The sequence below is a fragment of the Carassius gibelio genome, chromosome B25 (genome assembly GCF_023724105.1).
Source record: "Carassius gibelio isolate Cgi1373 ecotype wild population from Czech Republic chromosome B25, carGib1.2-hapl.c, whole genome shotgun sequence".
Classification (NCBI taxonomy): domain Eukaryota; kingdom Metazoa; phylum Chordata; class Actinopteri; order Cypriniformes; family Cyprinidae; genus Carassius; species Carassius gibelio.
This window is the reverse complement of record NC_068420.1, coordinates 18,302,073-18,328,470: the sequence shown is the minus strand read 5'-3', so window position 1 is coordinate 18,328,470 and position 26,398 is coordinate 18,302,073. Positions and strand designations below refer to the sequence as shown.

General features: G+C 38.1%; 1 protein-coding gene across 2 annotated transcripts; it reads right to left on the bottom strand.

Annotated features, from left to right (window-relative positions):
* Positions 1 to 24,719, bottom strand: LOC128014553 (39S ribosomal protein L23, mitochondrial). Of its 2 annotated transcripts, none has more exons than XM_052598203.1 (5): positions 24,582 to 24,719; positions 21,251 to 21,373; positions 16,841 to 16,923; positions 12,612 to 12,685; positions 1 to 734 (listed from the first exon to the last, which is right to left on the bottom strand). In XM_052598203.1, exons 1-5 carry the CDS (start codon positions 24,701 to 24,703, stop codon positions 570 to 572), a joined length of 567 nt encoding a protein of 188 aa, XP_052454163.1. In that variant the 5' UTR covers positions 24,704 to 24,719; the 3' UTR covers positions 1 to 569. The 2 variants fall into 2 exon arrangements, with proteins under 2 accessions (XP_052454163.1, XP_052454164.1); XM_052598204.1 differs by lacking the exon at positions 24,582 to 24,719 and adding an exon at positions 23,540 to 23,707.
* Between the last annotated feature and the right edge of the window lie 1,679 nt (positions 24,720 to 26,398).

Below are 26,398 nucleotides of genomic sequence, written 5' to 3'. Positions count from 1 at the left end.
TCATGCTGTACTGTTTTATTGGAATTGAAGTATGCAGTTTTTTTAAAAAGAGCTTTCAGGAACAACATTAAGAGTATGGTTTTGCACAAAGAACTGGAGAGTCGCTTCATTAGATTGACCATTTTACCGCAAGTAGTTCATGAACTTGAAGATCAGCGAGAGCAAAAAGGAAAACATTGGAGGAACTTTAAAGAAAAGGAAACATGTATGCTCAAGAACTTCACAAGGGAGACCTTTGCTTGAGCAAGTTTCTGAGACCTGTGGGAGGAGAACATAACCTGAAAGACTTTCATGACATGGCAGATGCTCAGGAGTGATCATATGCTATGTAGACATCAGCGTTCGTTGACAGAGCACATGATTCTAATGGAGTAATGGATTTCCAAGCTTTCTCTCAGAGAATCTGTCTTTCCATTGGGTCAGATCAGATCTCTCCAAATGGCCCTCAATGGATGCTGGTCAGATCACTGTAAATGGCTCTTCCTGGACAAATACATAATCTACAATAACCACATTCTTCATTCAGCTGCTGCCTCTCTGAAGTCATTCTTCATTCAACACTTCTCGGTCTAGAGGCCAAACCATTCAGTAACTCCTCCTCTTCTGGGATCTGATTTCTGCCTCTGACGCTCATCCTCCATGAACTTCTCCTGCATCTCCTCAACAGAGCCCTCCTCATGCTGCTTATCCTTCTCAGGAAAGATATCTGGGAACTGGAAGGTTTGCTGCTGAGCCTGTAAGAAAAGCAGCAATTGTTAAAGGTTTGAAGATTGTCTGTCTGTTTGTTATCAACTTTATCATCCTTACTACGTTCCATTTAGTTTTTGTGAAACAGCAGTTTTGAAAAATGCGTTATGCTTCCTTCTAAAAGTAATAAATATCTACACTTGTAAAATCTTTAATGCTTAATGTTACTGACAGAAATTATTCATTAATCTCACTTCACTGGACAGAACACAGTATCATTTTCTGGAGCTCTGCTCTCCACTGCGGTCTCTGAAAAACTTGCTGAAATAAATAGATCACCATATCTCAGGGGCCTAGCCCTTATAAAACACTGTCAATATTTTTGGCAGACAGGAAGGGAGAATAGGCCTTGTGCATGAAGACAGAGAGACAATGTGCTAGTGCTGCTGGTACGTCTCCATACCAGAGACTAGAGCCCTGCGCGGGACTGTTTTCTTCATCCCGCTCCCGCCGAATTTCTGACCATTACCGCCCGCTCCCGCACGTATGTGTTACACTCCTGCCCGCTCCCGCTATATGTATGTCCACTCCCGCTCGCACCCGCAAAACTCTGACAATTAATTCCCGCACAATAATAGAGATGCATTGATTTTGTGTCTTCTCCCGTCCTGAAGGGAAAAAAACACGTATTTATATTTATATTATTAAAGAGATTCATGGGGTTGTTTGTTTCGTTTCCCTGGCCTGCATGTAAAAAAAAAAAAAAAGAAAAAAAAGACAAAACACACAATACATTCAAATATAATTTTTTATAACTTTGCACATAAAAATAGACTGCTTTGCAAAAATAACATACATAATATGATAAACTAGGCTACATTAAAAACAGTTTTACAATTATTAGCCAAATGTCGCAGGTATTCTGTTTGAAAAATACAAATAAGAATAAAAACATTCAAACTTAGGCAGCCTGCTCAATAACACTGGCATCATCACGCCTCTTGAACTAATTAACAAATGGCAACGAGGGGCTGTGCTCAAAAAACAACACTAATAAATAACATTAGGTTCTTTTCTACATCATCTATTGACATCTTCTCCATCATGTCGCTAGGCAACCTCCCTATCCCGCTTTGTTTTTTTTAGCCGCCCATTCCGGCCCACTATTTTATTTTTTCCTTTTTTTTTTGGCGCACAATTTTTTTTAGCGGATAGGCATTTTCGTCCACACGGATCTGGCGTTTTGGAAGAGTGAAACCGATGTTTTGAAACCGGGTCCCAGAGTGGATATATTTGAAAACTGCACCTTTGCGTTGCGTCTCGACGGTGAATCCGTACATTTTCTGAAAATATGGTGTCATCAGACCGCGTCTCGCCCCTAGTCAAACACCACTACATCACGTAACAGCAAAAAAAAAAAACATGAACAAACACTGAACGCTAACATTAACACTGATTAATAAATGTATTCTTCCATGTTCGCTTGTGTACCACGCGCAAGGTTTATCAGCAAATCCATGTCTTCTTCTCCGTTTTAAGCAGTTACTCCAGAAAAACGCGGATTTTTTTTGTGATTGTTGCGGGCATATACCTTGATTTTGCGGCAGGTTTTCTTAAAAAATGCGATGGAATATGCGGGATATTTTTGCAATCTTATGCGATGAAATTGCGGGAACTTGCAAAAACTGCGGTTTGATGAAAAACAGAAAAAAAGATGACCCCCCCCCCCAACACCCTGTTCTCACTAGGCTACTACCTTACTGTAATGACTCATTTCTTATGACTTCCTATGATAAGCAAGCATACTAAATCACAGAATATTTAAGTTCTCATTCTGTTTTATTTCAGACCTTAATTAACACATGGCTCAAACTTACAAAACATTGAGTCAAACAAGTTCTCTAGCTTTACAAAAGGAATATTCAACAACTTCTGTAAAAATGAATACAAATAAAATATACACACAAATATACAAATGCTGTTTTACAGGAATTGCAAAGTGCAATCTCTTACTGCAACGTAAATTATTTTACATACTACTAATATACTTACAACTGTAAGGTTTTGGTACTATTCTGTAACAAAAAAGTACAATCTTACAACTGTAGAGGTGCATCAACTTCTGAATGAAACTACAACAGTCCACTGTGAAAATGAAAGCTAACTGTGTAGCCTCTAATAGTGGCCTATCATTCGCCATCCTCATCCTCATCCCTCTCTCAAAATAATTTGTCCCCACTGCCATGTATTACACTGGTTAACTGCTTCGCACGGTCTTGGCGGGCTTCACAGATGATGTTCACGTCGCGCAATTACGTCACTTCATAAGGTTCCCATTGGAAAATAATGGAGATTTAATTGTGTGAAGTAAACGCAACATTTTTTAATTTTCTGCTAAGATATGTGACTTTTTGCAACGAAAATTATTATTATTATGAAATCATGCTACCTCCGCATATTTTGCTTCCTGAAATCGGCAATTTATGCGACGAAAGTGCGGCGTATTTGAAAAAATGCACCCCCCGCATAAATATGCAGCCCTTGGCTGATTATGCATTAAATCACGCGATCGCATTATCACGTTTTTCTGGAGGGACTGTTTAAGTGTATCTCTGTGGCAGAATTACAGCGCCACATGCTGGTCTGGCATGTATACTACATCGGTTTTGTGTGGACGCGGATATTTCTTGAGACGAGGGAAAAAAGATCGGGGGTGCGTCTCCGTGTGGATGGGGCCGAAGAAGTAAAGGGTACTTACGGTTATGGATAGAAATGTAGCGGAGTAAAGAGTACAATATTTGCCTCTCAAATGTACTAGAGTAAAGTCATGAGTACTCCCCAAAAATGATACTCGAGTAAAGTACAGATCTCTCAAAATTGTACTAAAGTACTGTACTCAAGTAAATGTACTCCGTTACTGTCTGGCTCTGTATATCATGTTAATATATAGTTAAATTCCAAAACATGCCAATTACATGTGATACCAATTTCACATGTTAGGACAGAAGTTCTTGCATAATTTTTTTCGTTAATTCTTAGTTTTTGCCTTGATAATAGAAAATAGGAGCTAGGCATCATGTATGACAGTCAAAAATGGGATATGAGCTACAAAATGACCAGAACCTGCCATTAGCTGTATAGAAGACATAACTTATATGTATAGAGCTTATATGTGAATATGAAGAAGCAATACAGGAGACCTATATTTCCAGTATATGCACATGTATGCACCTCTATTTTGCCTATATGTGGCATATATACGCATATATGCAGCATTTATACACGCATATATGCAATATATATGGCATATATGCAGCATATATGCAGCATATATACAATATATATGGCATATATGCAGCATATATATATTATCGTATATGTGCATAAATGCAGCATATATGTGGATATACACTGCATATAGGTTTCATATATGCGCATATATCCACATATAGGTTATTTCCATGTGGTGGTATGGCAACAGCAGGAGAAAACAGGGACTGTTTAGGTTAACAGCTAAGAAAAAGCAGTGCCTTTCTGAAACAAATGCTTCTACTGGGATGATCTATTATTTTGGCCGGTTCTTTGTAACAAATGCAGTAACTTTTAAATGAGCAAAATGACCAAAGAATAGTGAAAAAAGAGAGGAAAAAAAAAAACAAGTGAAACTTAAAATCAACAGCTTGGCCTCCAAGGCTCAGCAGTGGCACTCCAACAATACCATCTTGGAATGCGAAACCCCACACTATAAACATAGAGTCCAGCCAAGTGAAAGTACAAGAACCAAGCCTATTATAAACAGGACCTTAGTAACAGAGTACTAAAATGGATGCCAAAAAATGTCTGTTCCTTCACCTGTAGTAAACTTTCCTTGAAAAAAAAAAAAAAAAAAGATTCACTATGACTAAAGACCGGCGGGGGACCCATTCGCATGACAATCCAAGAGTGGAGTTGAAAAGTTTTGAAGCCCTGACTGACAGGATTATTAACAAAAACAAGTCACCATATGACTGTCTACCAAAACATTAATGTACCTTAAACAAGTGCCTTATTGTTGGCTAGCACAAATTTTTAAACAATGTGTACAAACTCTTATCTCAGGCTATGGCAAACACTTCTGCTTCTAATATTACTATTTCAAATGTAAATGCAGCACTAAATGTTCATTTTAATTTAGGGCCGGGACTTTAACGCGTTAATTGAGATTAATTAATTACACAAAAAATAACGCGTTAACTAAGATTAATTAATTACAGAAAAAAAATTCCCGCATTTTTAATAACTTATTTTTGCACCGCGGAACGTTTCTCACTGGATGAGTTTCGGCGGACCGATTATACCGAAGCACCAACTAGCGGTCGCTCCGCATATCACTGCAGCACATCGAGTCTCAAGTATCACCTGAACGCAAAACATATAGCAGCTAGCGTGAACTTTACACTTTATGTTGAACTATGTATTATTTTGTTGGTGCAACAGTTTATGTTGAACTCTTTATTGTTTTGGCCAAGGTTATTGAGAGTTGGACTTAGTATGTTATGGCCTCTGAAGCAACAGAGAGATGTTTTCTAATAGTCAGGGTTTCCAATGTTCTGAATGTAATTGACAGTATTGTGTTTTACAAAAAAAAAAACCTTTACAGAAGGTTCCAGCACCTATAAGCTTCCTGAATTTCTGAAATGTACTATTTCTAAATTGTTTCTAAATATGCTATTGCTACACTTCATGGCAAAAATTACACTGGTCTGCTAGACTCGTTTGAACAAAAATAAACAATATTTTGTTGCTTAAGCTTATGTATTCAGTCATTATTCAATGGTATACTATAAATCCATGTGAAAAAAATTACTTCTCACTGTTCTCAGGTCAAATATTTATATGCGATTAAAATGCGATTAATTTAGATTAATTAGTTACAAAGCCTCTAATTAGTTTGATTAATTATTTTAATCGAGTCCCGGCCCCTATTTTAATTATGTTATAAAAGTAGTTGTTAGGAATAGCATGTAATACATTATACAGAAAGTGCTGGATGCATCAATTACGCATTGACATGTCTCATTTGACATGTCCCCCCTCACCCCTCTGTGAAAAAAGGAAGACTAAAGCATGGAAAAAAAATGTTGTTGTTGGGTTCAACCCAACATCTGTCCCTGTTAGACTAACCGACTCCCCCTTCCCCACCCCTCTATAAGTCAAGCCCTGAACTTACACAATAAACTGTACATGAACAGGAAACAATGCATTCATGTTTAAAATACACTGGTTCATAATGATTTGTGAAGACCAATGTATTATTGCTTTTGGTCTCAATATATTTCATAAAGGGGGCACAGACTAATGTTACAGGAGGAACTGGAGACATATTGAGCAACCAACATATATAAACTTGGGGTTGGGCTTGGGCCGTAAGCAACCACCTACTAATACCCAACAATTACTCAGAACAGCATAGCAACTATCAAGCAATATCTACACAATCATCCTGACATTAGGAACAACTCGGGACACCTATTAGGAAATGAAAGGTTGTCATAGTTTGTAGCATTGCATTGTGGTGGAAAATTTTATATGGAAAGGACCTTTCTGAATAAAAAAAAAAATACAAATAAAAGTGGGAGTGTTCAGGAAATATTTCTTATTTTGCCAATTCTGTTTACTGACGCTAATGTCTGAAATCATAGACTTCACCTTTAGTCTGATGTATATAGCATTTCCTAGCTCACCTTTAAAGATTCTTCGAGTTAGTTTCAATGAACAGAGTCTGCAGTCACTCCAAATCAGTAACCACCCTAACACTAGCACTCTTGGTGAACTCTAGTGACTCACATCCCACAATCACTTCCACGATCAGTCAAACGGGAACAGCTGGCATGACTTGGGCCAGTCTGAAAGCATTAGCAGTAGATGGGGTTTCAGTACATAAAGCACCACCCTCTACCCTTTAGTCGCTGTCTTATGTCCACTTTTTGCTCTATGAAGATAGCTAAACTATAAGACAGAAACAGAAGCTCCCATTTAAATGTTTCTGATGTTTCTTTAAATTCCCATAAATGAAGGGGAAAAAATTAACATTTTATCTTCAGAAAGAAATGCAAGTACCCAAAGAAAACAGAATGAACTAGTTTGGGAGTATAAATTAAAAGGTTGTACTATTTAAATGTACTAGCAAGTTAGCTAGCAAAACCCTCCAATGGGAGTGAGATCAAGACCTGGTTGTTTTGCCGATATCTCCTCAGAGACATTCATTTTTCTTCTCATGCTTATCAAGATTTCCCCTTGGCCAATCACTGCTGCGAGAAATGGACCTATGCCAAATTTGATTTATTTTGCACCAAGGAGTTAAAGTCAAACAAAATGTATAAATCTGATACATTCTTTGCATGTGACCGCATTTTCAGGACTTTTAATGATGAGTGCATGTTTGGGTAATGTTGAAAGTCTATTAACAAGTTCATTACCAGACAGGAGAGCAGGAAATGCTTGTAAACAGCTCCCTCTGTCAGTCTCACTGGGTGGGCCACACTGCTACTTCCTCCGAGTCCACAGTCTTAACTGACGACCGATACACACTAACCACAGATATTTGGCTGCCCTGAGACACCCCATATCTCTTGACACACACCATACCAAAAATTGAGCCTGAACTGAGCCAAAAGTTGCAACGATGGTGGGATAGTGGGGACAGGCTCCTGATAAAGAGTTGATTTGTAGCTTTAATGGTTCTTGCCAATCAAAGTGGTAATTCAGGGCAGCTCTATGGCTAGACAGGAATTCCAAAGCTAGTCTCAGTAGCGAGGACCCAGGTTGGGACAAACAAATGGAAAACTCCCAAACTTGACCACAAGGGAGGAGCGGATGGTCTCAATGAGTACATGACCTCTACACCATCTCAATAAACTCGCAAATTTGGTGTGACCTTTAAACCACAGTGACCAACAAAATGCTATGTGGATGGGTTTGTTTATATAAAAGTATAATTGTGTTTAAGTGGAATGCAGCCTATGTACAATCCAAAAAATGTGTAAAAACAATATAGACAATGAGACTATTTGGAATTACTGTAGCATTTCATATTTGATCTGAAGAAACAATAAAAAAAAATCATGGCTTTGATTCCCAGGAAACCCATGAAGCAAAAAAAAAAAAAAAAAGTTTACTTGAAATGTACTGTAAGTCACTTTGGATAAAACCATCTGCTAAATTTGTAAATGTAACGTAAGTGAACAAAAAAAAGTTGAGTACTACAACAGGTATGGAATGACATGAATGGGGCAAGTTTATAACACGTCTTTGTATCTGTATTTGTGAAAAAGAGCACAGACCAATAGTGCTAATGTAAAGCATTTCAGAGAGAAGGATTTGGCCCATCTGAGGCCTATCTGGGCCTGTGCCAGTCTGTCTGTCTGCTCCGCTTCACTCTGACGCCTTGACTGCCTCCCAGCAGAGGACCAGCGTTTGTGCATAAACACTTCCTTCGGGCATGGGTATAGTGGCCCAGCTGTCAAAACCTGACTGGCCACAGCAGTAGAGAACATGATTCATGCAATGTGTTCCCCTTGCCAAGACACAGCTGCCTTGCCAAAAATGTGTGGGGGTCCAGAGCCTTTGTTCCCAAAACCACTCTAACGAATCCTCAATGCCAGGGAAAAGTGTGCAGAGGGAAAAATTAAACAAAACATATTATATTTCCTCAATGAGGACAGCCATGAGCCAGACGTTTTTCTACCCATTACTGTAAAACAGAAGCAGGTTTCCACTGCAACTGGGGAACTGTTTCTCGTACACACGGGCGTAGACAATCGGCTGGCACACAGTCTGGCTTGTTAAATCATTACGGTCAAGCCAAGCGGTCAGTCTAAACGAAGGGGTGGCAAAGTCTCCATTCAGAGCAGTATCAGCCCTCATGTCATTTTAAGCCACTGAGTCACTCGTTCCATGTTTGCAGTGCTGACAGTTGTGACCGGGCGACTTGTTCAGACTTGCCCAATTCCTGGCTCTTTTTTAGTTCCCCAGGATATTGGACCCTGTCAACAGCAATCAAAGATAACCCCTACTTTTGCATGTAGGGTCCTGAACCTCTCCCTCAATCTCCGGTGTACAAAACACACAAAAGAAAAGAGAGGGGGAAAGAAACAGTGAGAGACAGAAGCAGGAAAATTGAGGTGGTACCATAACAGGAAAAGCATTACTAGCTTCTGAGTAATTTATTTTGAAAATGATACAGAAATAAAGCTGGGTGGTGCCTGGACATCGAGAGACTGATAAAACAGTAATGAGGTGGAAAAAGAATGGTGTTTCATGACAATGAGTGTTTGTAGTAATCCTAAATGAGAGTGCTTTGAGGGAAATGCAAGAAATACACAGGTCATAAAGGACGTGGAGTGGAGGTGGAGGCAGGGCTTCAATATCATCTCCTTTGCTCACGTCTGCAGGCACTCACAGAGGCTGTCCCGTAGTGGACGTACACTGGGGAGCTGAGTGTGTGTGTGTGTGCTTGCTTCAAACAGGATGCCAGAGACCCCGCTGGCCTTTCCATTATTCATGCTGTGCTTCTTTCATCTGAACACAGCCTTACGAAAGTCCTTTTTGGTGGATGAAATACTGTACATTTGCAATTAAAATGCTAGTTAAACAAAAGAAAATTCTGCCTAAAAATGCCCTGATCACATGCACAACCATATATGATAAACAGTGCCTACGGTTTATACCTAGTCCCCCATTTTAAAAAAAAATTATAAAAATAAATGCCGGCAAACGTATTCTCTTAATTCTACAATGACAAAATTAGCTTGCATCTTTTTATCTACTAAGACAAAATGTATAACTCGTACCTTTTTTGATGTTTTTTTTTACATTTTAAACTTGTACTGTATCTTTTCTATAATAACAAACCTAACTAGTTGCTTTTTATTGTACAATATATTTTTATTTATATACTGACAAACGTAACTTGTACCTACCTTTTCTATAATACAACGACAAATTTACCTCATACATTTGCTCCATTGATAAACTCACCTCGTACCTTTTCAAGTTGACAAACCTACGTCATAACTCTTTGTTTCTACAGAGCAATGATAAATGAACGTCATACCTTTTCTAATTGATGAACTTACCTCGTTACTTTTCTGTTGTACAAAATTCAATTATAAATGTGCCTCATACCTTTTCTAAATTACAAACTTACCTTGTACCTTCTCTGTTGCACAGTGCAACAATAAACCTAACTTGTGCCTTTTAAAATGACAAACTTACCTTGTACCTTTTTCTATTCTACTATACAATAACTCAGCCGGTACTTTTTCTAAACTACAAACTTACCTCGTACCTTTTTTATTTAACAATTTTAAACGTAACTTTCTCAATGCTTGTGAAATCAGCATTTCAAAACGTGTTTGAAGGCATGAAACACGTGAACTACTCAAAAACATCTCAGTTTTCTTCTTTCATTACTTTGGCTTACAGTACTGTGAACTGCAAGGAATACATGACAGCAATGTGTAGGACCCTACATTCAATTAAGCGCCACTGAAGCCAAACGTTGCCATCTAGTGTTGATAAGATCACAATGTGAACTTTCACGAGCCATCAACTTAAAACAGCAAAAATGGAAAGGGTGTTAATTTGGGCATGGCAATCATTAGGGGCGATGTGTGTAACAGGAAGAAACCCATTTGAATAGAAAAAAATAATAGTATGCCTTAGCATGGTTGAGTTTCACTCGGTTTTGTTGAGTAGTAATTGAGCAGAGTGTGCTCAAAAGTTCAGGTGGAACATTGCGATCTGATCTGAAAGGTAGCCTGGCTACCAGCTGATCCAGACAGAAACACGGCCCCAAAAAACAACGACTCAGCAACAAGCTCTCAAACAACAACAAACATCTATTAGTACCAACAACAGTTGCCTTGTCTTGCCAAATACAGATACTTGCAACAAGACCCTTGTGGAAAAAACAGGGTGGGTGGGGGTTCAATATAAATAGTTGTTGTGTTCCCACAAAATCCTTGGCTTTGAGGGGCAGTGTTTCAGTGAAGTATATAATTAAGCAAAATGGCATTTATATAACATTACAGATCAGTGAAATTCAGCGTAGGGGGTAAGTAATTCTGATAGGGAGAGTCTATACAATAGCATGTGCTATATGCATTATGCCAGCCAGCCTGGGAAACTACAGACGCAAAATCAACAAACAGAACCTTTATGCCAGGAGCGAACAGGTCACGGCCTTGCAAAGAGAAGCAGAGGATATCATTTCATTTAACTAGAGCGTTACTTCCAAAGCGGTCGTACGTAAAGCCTTGATATTGTCTCAAGATTTTATGTTGCTTAAGACTTCCCTGACCCCTGTCTGGACCTCCCTGTTCTGGCATGGCTCCATGGTGCCCTTGCTCACCTCGCTTCATGTGTCGACTCCATCCGTAACCCCCTCCTCCTCCTTGATGAACTCCTTCTCCTCCCCACCGTGGGGAGGTCTGATGAGAGAGTGGCCGTCAAGGAACCGAACTAACACACAGCTTTTTCAACAAGCCTGGAGTTTGTAAAATCTGGGGGGTTCGGGGGGGTCGTAGAGAGCGTTCCACACTGTATTGCCTCTGGAATATTAGCTGATGTAGTGGATTGGCGGGGGGCTGGCAGGGGGAACCATTGAAGGTATCCAACCACAGAACACTCCCCCACATGTGGTGTCAATTAGGAACAATCTTGTTTTTACCCACCACTGAAAAGAAAGGAGGGCTTTTCTTGGGCAGTGGTTTTTTTTTTGCAGACCTGCTAAAGGAGAAGAAAGAGGCCGGAAATTTGGTTTCATATCAGTGTTTTTCTGAGATTTGTTTTAGCTGAAAGATTGGACAACAAGGAAGCAGTTCTCTCCAGAAATATTTAAGCAAATATGGCACTGTATTAGAAAGAAGACAAATGTTAGGAACAGGATGCAGTAATTCTCTGGATCCAAGTCCCTAACTGGGTTTATGAGAAGGTTAAATTGATGGCACAAAGCTACACAGGAAGTCATTCAGCTCGTCAAGAGGAAGTTCACCGTTAAATATTAATCTGTTTTGCTTGTGTATCCCATTACAAGTCGCTCTGTTTTGACAAGTTTAATTATTTACCCCTGCCTTGATTGGCAGCTGAAAAAAAAGAGAGCAAATAATCCAATGCTTCTCTTGAAAACTAAAAAACCATAAAGAAACAAAAGCAGCTTTCCCAAATGAATCCAAGGAGATCAGATTAAGGTTTTTTCACACCAGCATACTTCAAACACGGTTGGTATCAACAGCCCAGGGCTCTGCCCAAAAGCAGGTGCGAACCCAGCAGTGTGATTCGCCACTGGATTGCGACCAATGCTAACGTTGATGCCCCGAGAAACAACTCTCCTATCTGCCCATGATAATAACCATAGCTCTCTGAGAACTTTGTACTATAATTCCTACACAAAGTCTGGCATGTAACCAAAGACGACCTCTTGCCTTCTTGGCCAAAGCCAGAACACAGACTGCTGCCTTTCTCAGGAAACTAGGGGCGAATATGTGGGAGAGACAGAAACTAAACAAGCAGCGATGGGACTCAGGGAGTCGAACACAATAAAGTGAGGGTTTCGCATTCAAAGAGTACCAATGCCTTGAGGTTTTTAAGGGAACATAAGCTGTTTTGGGCCCTCAAAACAAAGAAGAAACAAAAATGCAGGGCTTAAATGCCTAAACTTTCCATTTTTTCAAGGGGGTATGGTTTTGTTTAATAATTTCAACTAAGACAATCCATCTGACCCGAGCACCCATAATCTATAAAGTCATAAAAAGGGATTAAATGGTCCTGTGCTAATGATGGAAGCATTTTCTGAAAATCAAGATGGACAGATGTACACACAGGGACTTTAACAATGCATATCAGGCCCTTTCACATCCAGGCCTCAACAGAATAACACTCACCAGTTGAACGTATGCCACTTTGTAATCTGGCCTCTTCACTCGCTGGTTTGAGTGGTTTCGTTTCTTGTTTGTACCTTGATTGAAGAAAAAAAAGGAGGTGATGAATATTTAGCTAAAAGATTATTATAATTATTATTCATTTACAACTGCTCATTCTAAATACCGTAATGCAAAACGGATTTTGAATTTTACTTTGTAATTATGTTTTTAGTAAACAATTGTTTGGTTGCACTAGAGGAGGCACAAATCGCAGATATAAAGTTAATGAAAAATACTTGTTTTTACTTGTCTAAAAAATAAAGCACACTGCAACAAAGCAATACTATCAATGTGTATGTTTAACCACGAATAAATCAACCAGTAATAATTGAATACTGATTAATATTGACTAGTGCTGGTTAAGGAGATGCTATTTAAAATGTAGCTAATTATTATAATTGTTAGTAAGACCTCAAGGGGTAACAGGGTGTTGGGTTTATCTGTTAAGAAGCCCATGTTTTCAGTGATGTTAACTGTGGAATGCATGTTAACCTTTTCCCAGCTGGCGATATGTAATTGCACAAAGCCTGCTGGGTGATATTCACAAGAACCCAGAGAAAGAAGTCAAGAAATACATCCGAACCAAATCACTTCCAAAAAAACAAGACAGTGCAAGAAGAGTAAAAAGATTCAATCATTAAAAATATATGACAGAATACAGCACTGTTTTACTTTAAAACATCTTTACTGCATGACATTTGGTTCATTCAGTCAGAAAGTTTAAAGGTAGTTATTATTACGTAGTATTAGGTAGTTTTTCATACTACAAGTTCATAGTGACCGTGTCTACTTAGCTCGAAATACATACAATTTCAATTTAACTGTGATCCATATAATCCGTGCTACATTTCAGGTCCTCCGAAGCCATAAAACACAGGCCATAGTTTTGTAGCTTAATAGCAGTATTGTCACAAGGAACTGTTGTTATTCAAAGAAGATTTTTTCTTCCACTGAAGAAAGTTCTGCAATGATATAAAGTCTGAAATGATATGAGAGTGGTATTGTAATGTCAAGATTTTGCAGTGAAATCTCTTCTCAACAGAAAAGTTTAAATGACGACCTGTGTGATGAGTTTTCTTGAACAGGAGTGGCAGTCTTCCTTTACTTGTACAAGGAAACCCTAAACACACAAACACTCCCTCCATTTAGGGTTAAATGAACGGTCAACCCGCAAAACAGGTGAGAAGCACTTTTGTTCAAGTATGCGACCTCTGTTTCCATTCCCGTACTCCCACCCAACATTATATAGTATAAATAAATATTCAATCAAGCTCTCTTTTGAGGTTGTGTGTTTGGCTGGCTACTATTATGTTACAAATCCCAGGCCTGAGGGGTAGTTATAGAAACCCCTTCCAAAATACTCCATAGGAAAAATAATAGACGCCTTGAGCCCGAGGGTTCGACCCGAGCCCCCCTTTTCTCCATATCTTTTAAACCATCAGCGGAGTGGAGCCCATGACGCAGAGTGGGAAACCTTCTCTGACGTGGTCTATTTCACCTAATGGTTGTTCCGCATTTTTTTTCCGCCTTTACGTTGTGGCTGTTAAAATGGCCACTTTGCTTATTGGCCCTCTCCAGCGTTGGTGTGGAAACCGCACGGAAAAATCCCAGTGGCGTAAACCCAACTGGCAGCTCGTAAAAGTGGTTCCCTCTGCGTTAACCAGACGGTAAAGCCTATAATAACCCCGGCATTATTTACTTACCCTTAGGTATTATTGTTTATGTTATATTGCCGTAACCTTTATGCTTTTAAAGGAATGGTTCCAGGTTTTAAATTATGTAATTTAGGTCCACCCTAATGTTGTTCCAAACCCATACAACCTATTTTTATATGAAAACTAGATAAAAAAAATAAATAAAAAATGCAATCTTTTCCATACCATGACAGCTCAAAGTGGCCACAGCTGTTAAACTTTAAAAACGTTAAAATATATATAAATTTAAAAAAAATTCATTGCACCATTACAAGTAGTCTATACAACCTAAGTACTGTATTCAATGTTTTCTGAATAGATATTTAAATCCATTATTTTCTTAATTATGTGAGGAACGGAGCTACATTCTATTCACTGATAATCTTTTCCATAGTTAAATGTTAACTTGAGAACTGCGAAAATATCACTGAGTTCAGAACTTAGACTTGTGAATGAACTGTTTGTCCGATTTGCCAACCAGATCAGCCAGTTCACTGAAAAGAAAAAGCTCAAAACCGATAATGCCTAAATCTGTGTGTGAAGATTTGTTGTAATTATAAAACATCATGAATGTTTCTATCCATTGGTTGTTGGTTGGACGGAGGCAGATCTGAATGCGAGCAGAATAGTCTCATTTTGGAAGTAAAAACAGCTTTGTCCCTGGTGAAAAACTACATTAATAATCAGAGAGTCGCAGCAAGCAAATTGCTCCACCCAGTCCTATGAAGAACTGCAGGTTATGAGTCAAAACACTAAAATAAAAAATAAAAACTGTAAAATATATTGTTTTTATGTGCAATCAACACCTTTAAATGCATAGTTTTTCATTTCTGTCATTCATTAAGATTCAAAGGATTTTGGTGACTCTGAACTGTTAAGAACAAGGTCTTGTATTGTTTGTGTTTTATATAGGCATTTTTGCTTTAATACAACGTTGTGATTATTATCATAGCTGGTTGGCTTGGTTCATGGCTTATAGAGCTTTAATAAAAGACGTTTTTAAAATACATTTGAAAAATAAATGGAAAAAAATGCAGCTGAAGAATTCGGCAGGGACTAATGCACTCTATTGTAAGAAAGGCTGGAGTTTATTCGGACAAAATGATTGGAGAAGCATGACATGCTGTGCCAAAAGTCTGATGTTTTACAGGTAGAGGATAATGACATTTCAATAAAAAAAAAAAAAAAAAATTGCATGGTCTAAATAAACAAAACAAAACATATTGAAGGATGACCAACAACATTACAGTACCTTTTCTTATTAATTTTATATTTCAATGTGATTCTCCCACAAAGCTGTAATGTGGGTTCAATAAATTTTGACATTTATTTTTGGCATCTTACAGATGTGATACATTATGAACTGTATTTATATGAAAAAGAGATGTTTGTGAATATTTAAAAACAAAATCTCCTTTTGTGTTGAGCTTACATTGTAATGGCATGGTAGTACATAGACGCTTTTATTATATATATATAAAAAAAAAACATGGTTGTGTAAGACTTCTGGCAAACTTTGTGAAGAAATAAACAGGGCAGGGCATCCTAGGACAACTGTTGATTGGAACACTACAGCCATGGATGGAGAGATAAGCAGCTGTGAGTGGAATCACGCAAACCACTGCTTCTTGCACTTCCCTCTCCTTCCCTCCCTCAGTGTCTCCCACTTGATTCGAATTCCGCAATACACAGTTCCCTGAATTAGCCATATGTTTATACATAAACTTCAGTAAACTCCCGCTCGGCTGTCAAGCATCTCCAAAACATCTTGTCAGTATTGATCATTCTCATTGACTAACACTCATATTACCCCTATCTAGGTGACCGACCACCCCAGGAGCGCAAACACAAGTGATAAACATAGAACATTGGCGAGTTGTTGTATAAGGGCTTCATAAAGTTCAGGCCAGTTGATGGCACTGCGGCAGTCAGCTGAGTTTGGCTTGCAATGTTAGGCAAGTCGACAACAAAACAGAATGAGCAGAGGTGCAAAAGAGTGAAGGGGGCTCACAAGACATGCTCTCGCATGCAAAAACAGCTGGCCGGAATGGACTGGAATGGACCAGAATGAAGAGGCCTTGACACTGTGCGTTTTATTTTTAATCAAGTATTTAACTATTAGAGCACAGGATACTAAAAAGCACCGTAATGTTTCATTTTCAAATAAACCTGTGTTATTTAAATTGGTATGACCAATTTACCAAGAGAAACGCAAATATAATTTAATAAACAAAAATTGCACAAAAAAAAAACCGTCTAATTTAGTAAACAAAATCATAATCACAATCACAGATGGAGTTTTACACTTTTCAAAACATCAGCCGAGAAATGGCATACATGTAATTGTTTACATATAAAATAGATAATTACATTATCTAAATAAAATAGATTTAAATTTTTTTTTTTGTAATAATGTGGTCTAATAAAAACAAACTGCTTTAAAATCTTTCATTAATCACTCTAGATCAAAAATAACGAACAGAACGTTTTACTCACAGTACTGGATCCTTGTGCGTACAGCTGCAACAGGAACACTGTAGATCTTCTCTAGATAATTTCTGACATCAAACTTGGTCATTCTTGAAGAAAATTGAAACGGATAGAAGTTTAGAGTTGCCATGGAGTAAGAGAACAAAATATGGTGTACTGAAGTAAGACCTTAAGATTCATGGCATATGGAAGTATTTAAAACAGAGATTCCCAACCTTTTTTTTGGTCCACAATCCATCTTATAAGTTCCAAAATTCTTGTGACCCCACAACCCCATCCCACCCACCTACATAACAAAATTAAAGATGAATGCTTTAGGATCTCACAGGTGGCAAATTACAATCATCTGCATCTCTGGAGACCCTAAGGCTGAGAAACCCACATTTAAATTTAGTTTTTCGAGGACTGAAATGACGTACAATGCTTTTTGAGACATGCTTTCATGAACAAACAAAACATAATTGTATTATTATGTTTTCAGTTACTGAAAACCCAACGAGAACCATTCAGAAAACATGACGCGGGAGCTAACGGGAAGAACATTATGATCTGCTTTGAAAAACAAGGATGTTTGTTCACAAGTCAGTCCATGTCATTTTTTTTTTCTTTTGTAAAGGAGAGGGTTTCCAAGAAACCCAACAAACAGATGCTCCTTCGGAAAGAGTATTGTACGCACATCTTTCCAAGTCTGCACCAGCGTGTGATGCCCAGATTTCAATAAAGTGGAGTGGAGTGTTGGCAGCTTAATTTATGTGAGAGAGGAGATGCGTACAAACGCGCGTTTGTCTATGTGAAAGTGAGAGAGTGAGGCGATTCCTAGAGAGCAGAGCACTCGAGCCACAGTGAGACAAATAGTTAGCAGACATAAGTGCTTTCTGAGATCTTGGAGTGGAGATCTTTTTCAGTTCCGACCTCCTGGTGACCTCGACAGCACTGCCAACAGGAAGGACCTTTGCGTCCCCATCCAAGTCTAGTGCTGTATAAAGCTAGAGCATCTGATGGTAATGTACAAGTTAAATGACAAGATTACATTTTCTGTCAGTCTCTTTTTAGGCTTTTTATGCAGGATTGGGAAAGGATGTGGAGTGGAATCGACCCCACTTGAGCAGCACAGCTCAATATTTATGCTAAATGCATTAAAACCACTAGGCCACATATGTGAGGCTTCATGTAAGAAACAGAAAAAAAACATCACTTGGGAAATGCTGGTTTGAGTTTGACCTGCAACATATTTCAATGATATTTTCTTTCTTTCCTTGATAATTTACTGCCATTTTTCACTTTATCTGTTAAATATATACAAAATAATGCAAATATTAAAAGAAAATATTGAAAATATTCAAACTGGGGTTCGTGAACACCTGGGGGTTTGTCAGTTGATGAATTATATAATTAATATAAAAATGAAAATATTCCAGATAAAACACTAAAATATTTAATGTTTTGTTAGAACATAAAAAGTTATAACAGAAAAAAAACATTTGGTCAAAAGGGACGAAGCAAACTGATCAGACTCAAACTCAAATGAATAAAGATCACTAGGCCACATATCTAATGGTGTATTCACACCAAACGTGAACTCTTTATTTATTTTCAAGAGTAGATTGCATACAAAGTCAATGCAATGATGCGAATAGAGGGGAATTCGTGCGAGGTGACGTGAAATGCACGATATGTTTTCTGCGAACGCAAGATATTGGCCTCAATCTAGTCTTTCACGCAAGTTAAAAAATGTTTTATGCGCCTCTGTATGGTGTTGTGAACCCAGACGAGTACAAAGCAGCAATTGTATTTATCCTCACCATGGTTATACTCAAGGGAAGTTTTTCGCCATAAACATACCGTGAGTAATCTAGAGCAAGGGACGCGATAGGTATATTCCCTTCAGGCTTGGTGTGAACACACCATAAGACCTCATCTACGAAGGCGGAAAAATCATCACACTGAAATTTGGTGCTAAGATGGGAAATGCGAGCTCGAATTTGGCCAGCAACATATCACTATTTTTTTTTTTCTTTCCATGATAATTTTATGATATTTTCCACTCCCTCTATCAATGACAAAATAGTGAAGAGTGACAAAATATTGCAAAAATAAAAGGGTTCGCAAACCTCCGGAGGTTGATTAAAAAATAATAATTGATTAATTCATAATATTGTATAATTGAAAAATTATTTTAAAATAAAAACACATCTAATTGAAACACTTATTAAAAATATTAAATATTTTGTTAAATTGTGCAAATATTAAGTTATAACAATAAACAGTTTAGGTCAAAGGAGCGAAACAAACTGACTGGACTCATCCCCACATGAGCACAATGTGTCTAGAAAAAGCATTCAAATCACTATACCACATGTTTGACTCTTCGTCTTGGAAAGCAGAAAGACAAAAGAAAAGATGATAATTGTGTGTCATTTTCCACTTCATCTATCATACACAGCAGGGTTTCCCAAACTAGGGTTTCGCACCCCTGTGGGTTAATGAGGGAACTGCAGGGGGGTTTGTAATAATTTATTAAATCATAATATTGTTTTTATTTTAAAATGGTTTATTTATTTTTATTATAAAATTAAAATAAATCATTATAGTGTTACTATATTAGTGAAATATCAAGTTAAAATAAAAAATATTTTAGGTCAGAGGTGTTTGGCCCAAAAACAAAAACAGAAACAATTGGGAATCCCATACACGAGGACATAACGGTGAAGAGTGGGAATTTAATTGCAATTTTAATAATCATTTAAATTATACTGTAAATTTTTTATCTGTTTGGACAATGCTTCTTAGCTCTACTCCATAGAATCAATTAAATGAAGCACTGGGTGACACGGTCATGACCTTCAGCTGATGTAAACAGTGCCTTGCGCTTGTGTGGCTTATCTTTTGTAAGTGCTGACGTCTTATAAAGATAGAGACCTCCTCGTTGTTCAATCCTGTCTACTGCGAGTTGCGCCCCACCCTTCACACATAAACAGTCCTCGCTCATCTCTGAACTTGTGCGCTCAAACCGCCCATTTGAAAGGCTTTCCAAGTAGGTAACTCAGAAGCAGAGGGACAAAACACTCCACATTTTGAGGAAATCCAAAAAAAGGGGGATCTTTTGTTAGCCGATGACCTCTAAGGTTACATTCACACCACTGGGACTATAAAGGCGGCAAGAGAGTGGACAAATAGCTTTAATGAACTAAGAAAAGATCATTAAAATGAAATTGTTCAAAAAAGAAAGAAAGTAAATAAAAAGATGAAAGATCAAATGTTGACGATGGACCACATACTTAAAAGGCCTATAGGACAGTAAATAAACGAGATTAAACAAATCCCGCAAAGACAAACACTTTGTAAAGAGGCCCTCTTTCACAAAAACAAGTGCTTTGAAATTCTTTGGCTCTGATAATCGCTATGCAAACCAGGTTGGTTTCAAGCAAAACAACTCCTTGCCAAAGTGAAGGGTATCTTTGAAAAGTAGAAAGTGAAGAGGGGGATGTTTTAATGATACTTCTGTTGCTTTGTCTACTTTCAAACTGTTTGCGATGGGACTGTGTCAAATGCAGCTCCAGAGGAGACAAAACAGTTCTTGATGTCCGAGGCGGCAGTGGTTCCTAAAACAAGAAGAAGAAAAAAAACACCTCTTCCTTTGATTGCACAGGCAGGAAATGATTAGATTCAGGTGACAAGGATGCCTGGTGCGGATTAAGACACTTAAGATCACAAAACTGTTTGTCTGTAAAAACAAAGGAGTAAAAACAGGTAAATAAAGCTTCCTCTTAGCACTTGCGCAAGTGATAGCATATAGCCCAATTACAAACGTGTGCGGTTTGGAACACATACTGGTGGAATAACAACTGAGGAACAGGGCTCCACCGTCACTGCTTTAGATGTACGCCCTGAGGTTCTCCAGAAAACAAAGCAGACTTTGTCCTCTTTTCTTGTGTGGACTCCGATTAGACCCGTTATTAACAGTCTGACTGCCTGTTTCGTATTACACCGCAGCAATGCAATAATTACGGCTGTATTCTTGGTGACGTTTAACAAACGTCATCAATAAAGGAACGAGAAGGTGGATTTTAAGTAGGTGAACGAGCTGTAAACAAATCTTGAGAGAGGCAAGGAAGCTCCAAGGCATCATCGGCCATGCAACCGCACACGGAAACGTCATCCCGGGTTTTGTTACGAAATGCTGTGTTGCATCTAACCGGTCTGCAATTATAGTTAAGCATCACTTCAGAGGCTTTAGTTCTTTGTGATCATCGTGCGCAATAAGATTCCCACTCTGCAATTAACAATGCCAAGATTAAATAGATTTGTGGGATTTGTCTGCCACCTAGTGGATAATAATGCAACTACATCATTGAAAACTTTCAACCTAACAGTGACACAATTGGTTTTATTGAATGAATGACATTAAATACTTACTCCATAGGAATGCGAAACTGTACGGTTTCAGGTGGCTGCTCTTTGCCGGGTCTGACCAGGGTTAGATTGAAGGTGGGCCGGAATATTCTCAGCTGTGGGTTACCAAGCTGGTATAAAGGATATCTGAACAAATAGGGAAATTACATAAAATAACATGAAAGGAAATTACCATTCCATGTATTTATACTCCGAGGTATTATCATAGAACTTGTATAAATATGTAAAGAATATTTTTGTAGTCATGCAATTCAACAATTTATTTTATATTTTTCCAGCGATTTCTAATTAAATGTTCCAATCACTTACAAAATAGTGGAAGACCATAGTAGAGTTTAGCATATTTACCACAACACTAAATGACATGTAATTACATGTAACTAATGAGCTTCAAAGAATAACACTACTCCCTGTAGAAAAAAAAAAACAGGATTTGCTGGTTAGGTATGTTTTGATGCTGGAATGCTGGTTTATGCTGATCCTTTGCTGGTTTATGCCGGTCATTTGCTGGTTTATGCCGGCCCTTTGCTGGTTTATGCCGGCCCTTTGCTGGTTTATTCTGGTCCTTTGCCAGTTTATGCCGGCCCTTTGCTGGTTTATTCTGGTCCTTTGCCGGTTTATGCAGGTCCTTTGCCGGTTTAAGCCGGCCCTTTGCTGGTTTATGCAGGTTCTTTTTGCTGGTTTATGTAGAGCCTTTGCTGGTTTAAGCCGGTCCTTTGCTGGTTTATGCCGGTCCTTTGCAGGTTTATGCCGGTCCTTTGCAGGTTTATGCCGGTCCTTTGCTGGTTTATGCCGGTCCTTTGCTGGTTTATGTAGGTCCTTTGCTGGTTTATGCCGGTCCTTTGCTGGTTTATGTAGGTCCTTTGCTGGTTTATGCCGGTCCTTTGCTGGTTTATGCCGGTCCTTTGCTGGTTTATGCAGGTCCTTTGCTGGTTTATGCCGGTCCTTTGCTGGTTTAAGCCGGTCCTTTGCTGGTTTGTGTAGGTCCTTTGCTGGTTTATGCTGGTCCTTTGCTGGTTTATGCAGGTCCTTTGCTGGTTTATGCCGGTCCTTTGCTGGTTTAAGCCGGTCCTTTGCTGGTTTGTGTAGGTCCTTTGCTGGTTTATGCCGGTCCTTTGCTGGTTTAAGCCGGTCCTTTGCTGGTTTGTGTAGGTCCTTTGCTGGTTTATGCTGGTCCTTTGCTGGTTTATGCAGGTCCTTTGCTGGTTTATGCAGGTCCTTTGCTGGTTTATGCCGGTCCTTTGCTGGTTTAAGCCGGTCCTTTGCTGGTTTGTGTAGGTCCTTTGCTGGTTTATGCCGGTCCTTTGCTGGTTTAAGCCGGTCCTTTGCTGGTTTGTGTAGGTCCTTTGCTGGTTTATGCCGGTCCTTTGCTGGTTTAAGCCGGTCCTTTGCTGGTTTGTGTAGGTCCTTTGCTGGTTTAAGCCGGTCCTTTGCTGGTTTAAGCCGGTCCTTTGCTGGTTTAAGCCGGTCCTTTGCTGGTTTATGCCGGTCCTTTGCTGGTTTAAGCCGTTCCTTTGCTGGTTTAAGCCGGCATATAAAAAAAAAAAAAAAAAAAAAAAAAAACAGCATCCCAGCGCCGGAACATACCTAAACAGCATATGCTGTTTTTTGTTTGTTTGTTTGTTTTTTAGCAGGGCTGTCACATGTATTTACTATAGTATTATCCAAATTATGTGTTCAAAATAAGGGTAGCATTACCATCCCTGCAAAAAAAAAAAAAAAAAAAAAAAAAAAGCACACTAAAACCAGCCTAAACTGGGTGATTGGTTTTAGCTGGTCTTTCAGTCTAGTCATAGCTGGTTAAAGCAGGCTGGTTTTTGAGGGGATTTGTATTTTGACCACTTCTGTTCAGACTGGTCTAAACAGCTAAAACCAGCTGAACATCAGCTTGACCAAGCTGTGAGACCAACTTGACAGTCTTAAACTAGCAAATGCTGGTTTTAGCTGTTTGTTTATTTGTTTTATTTTTCCGCAGGGTCATTGGTACAAATAAACAAGAACGATGGAATTAGTCTCATACTATGTCGAAATTAGCATGGTATTACCCTGGTATCACGTCTACAAAAAATTTTATTGGTAAGCATAGTATTACCTGGGTACCATGTCCATAATATGATATTACTGATGTGAAAGAGTACTACAAGTGTAAGTACATACTGTAAATCTACACAGGTAACGTTAATTTACACATTCAGAAGGACAAAATATAATGTTATCTTCACTACTTTTTATACAACACATTGACTCATGTCTACATAACTACATACTGTAAACAAACACGAAAACACTCACATTATCCGTTTCGCCATGTCCTGTAAATGTTCTGGATTTCTACAATCACATGTGCTGTTTCTATTTTATTTTCATGTGCTCAAGGTCCTAGAAAACCGACTGCTGTGAAAACTGCGCAGACAAGCGTCAGACACTGTTCAAAATAAAAGTCTTTTTGCAAAAACTGTTGTCGATTGGATTGCACAGTGCAGTTAAACGTTGAGTGTTGTAATATATAGGATATTTAAATAATGTTATATATATATATATATATATATATTACATACATGGTTTAATAAAAGTCTGTCGGATTGAAAAAAAAAGTCACATTTGATTTAATATAGTTTCAAATAATTTAATATATTTTTACAGATCTATTTGCATTCGAATATAAATACATTTTGGTGTCCTCTCTCTCCGAAAATGTCCCCGTTTTTACACTACAAAAAAAGCTGCTCCGACCGTAGCCTACACGTTTCCTGAACACTTGTGTAGTGATTATTTTCACCAGCAGAGGATGCACGAGAACTACACTGATTATTGCCGCCACTTCAGTCAGGAAGAACAGACCAGTAATCAGAAAAGAAGACACTGTTATCGGTTTCAAGGTAGTATTGACGTTAAATTAAAGTAATACTGTTTGTTCTTTATAACAGGGCCTCAACAGGGTGAGGGATTGTTTTTGCACACAATTTTCAAACGTCCCGGACAGTGCTGTCACGAACTAATTGCAGGTTAGACTTTTAGTTATTGAAATATGTGATGTAATAATACTACGTGAACGCAGCCATATCTTAACTACAACACGTTGTATAGTGATCCTTAATATAAATATATTATTTAAAAAGGTAAACCAAATAAAAAAATAAATAAAATAAAAAAAGCAATAATATTTGCTGAAAGCATACTGTAATCTATTTATAATCTAATATGCAAAAATAATAAGGCTATAGAGAATGTAAAACTAGGTGAAGCGTTGCATGCTGGGGTGACGCCAATCTGGGAGGATTAAAGAAATTAGAGATAGTTCACCCAAAAATGAAAATTGTCAACAATTACTCACCTCATGTCATATTTGATTAAATCCGAGAGCTTTGACCCAGAAACCGATCGAGCCATCTTGTAGGACATCTTAATTCTGAGGAGACGAGGATTGAGGATTGAGCAGGTTTCCTGAGGAGTCATGAGTGAGGATACACAGGTGTATCCTGTGCTGAAGGCTGAAAAATGTACATGCTTATAAATTCTCCTCCCCCTTTCACATCTTTCCTAATAAATTAAATTTACATTTTACCTTTGAAGTTAAAGTAAACCATATGTGATATATTTCAACAGGGCATCTTGCTTTATTAATATTTATTATGAATGCCTTAAATAACAAACTTTAACAACATAAGGGCAGATACGTTTAGCGGAGTTGATGATGCTTTGAAGTGACATTTGATTGGTCAAGAACGTTCATCCTCTGATTCCTCCATCCTCATTTATTTTCCTTGCATCCTTCCCTCAAATCCTAAAGGGGTGGAGCTAAGAGGCCAGGAAAGGAAACATAGATGCACAAATAAGAAATGAGAAGCACCCACTGCTAACTGAGAGGCTCTTTGAGTGTCCGTATTGTAAAACCATTTCCCAACAGAAGAGGGAAATCTTGTCCACTGATCCGAAACCTGAACCAACATTGACTTGCATTTTAAGGGTGTTAAAATAACCATCTCCTGACAATGACAAGAATAGAATTCTTCACTGTTGTTACTGAAGGACTTGTAATTTTAGCTCTGAATCTTTTATTCAAAGTAAATGAGTGTGACTTTTGCGATATTTACCACTGCCAAAAAACATGTCAGAATTGTCCATTTGGAAATGAGTGTCCGGATCCAGCCAGATCGGTTCTTTTATAATTTATGTCACTTTGATTAATCAAAAAATCTTATAAATTTTTTTTCAGCAGAGACAAGCAGTACCTGGTCATGAATGTAATTGTTTATCAGGTACCTGAATGAGATTAGAAAGAGCTCTTGGGGTTTGGACAGTTGGCTGACGCTCCTTGTCTAGGTGCCAATGTTTAGCAAAGGGTGGGTTTGGGTGGGTTAGAGGAGACGCACATATGCAACTTGACTCCTCTCAACCTTCAAGCAAAGGTCTGTTCACACACTGTTTTCCAATGCTGCCATTTATAGATTGGCCCATGCAGCTTGTTTGTGACTGAATCTGATGCCTATTCTGCTGTGAAGTAAAATATGAAATGATCGATATTACTTCTTAATTAGCTTTAGTACAAAATAGATCTTATTCAGATTAGTAGAACCCATAGTGCAAAGAGCGTCAATGCCATTGTCCTAAGGTAAATAATTAGATTACTGATGTCCATTTAAATGTAGTCAATGTTAAGTTTTTTTTGTGATTTATTAATGGTTTTTTCTCTTTTTTTTTGTGAGTAATAATTAATAAAAAGGGTAAAACGTTAATCAATTAATTAGTAAATGTAAACAATAATGTTAAGTTCTGCTACAATTGCATCACTACCATCACCTAATTCTATTAAAAATTTAGTTTCTTTGCATAGAAATTCGGTCAGCAGGGCAATCAGGATTAAAATTTGTTTAGATGAAAATAAAAATACAATAAGGATTGGGGTTCACTGCGGCAGAGACGCCACGATTTCAGGTGCGAGAAAAGCCATGGAAACTTTCCCAGCTCGGGTTATATTAAAACCAATCCTTCCAAAGGGAAGGGGAAATTGTAAAGTGAAGATCCAGACAGGAAGATGGAAAAGTCTTTTTGCTTAAAGTGAATACTTGTAAAGGTCTGCAGGTCTATTTTTTATTTATTTATACTGTTGTCAAACAATATAAAATATTTCCTTGATTGACTACCATGCCA

Bases quoted from the DNA above. Each gene is read 5' to 3' on its own strand.
- LOC128014553 (XM_052598203.1), bottom strand. From the start codon at position 24,703: ATGACTCCTCAGGAAACCTGCTCAATCCTCAATCCTCGTCTCCTCAGA. The intron at 12,686-16,840 runs GTGAGTAAAACG...TCTTCAATCAAG, and splicing joins ACGCACAAGGATCCAGTACT to GTACAAACAAGAAACGAAAC. The intron at 735-12,611 runs GTGAGTGTTATT...CTTTTCTTACAG, and splicing joins AAGTGGCATACGTTCAACTG to GCTCAGCAGCAAACCTTCCA.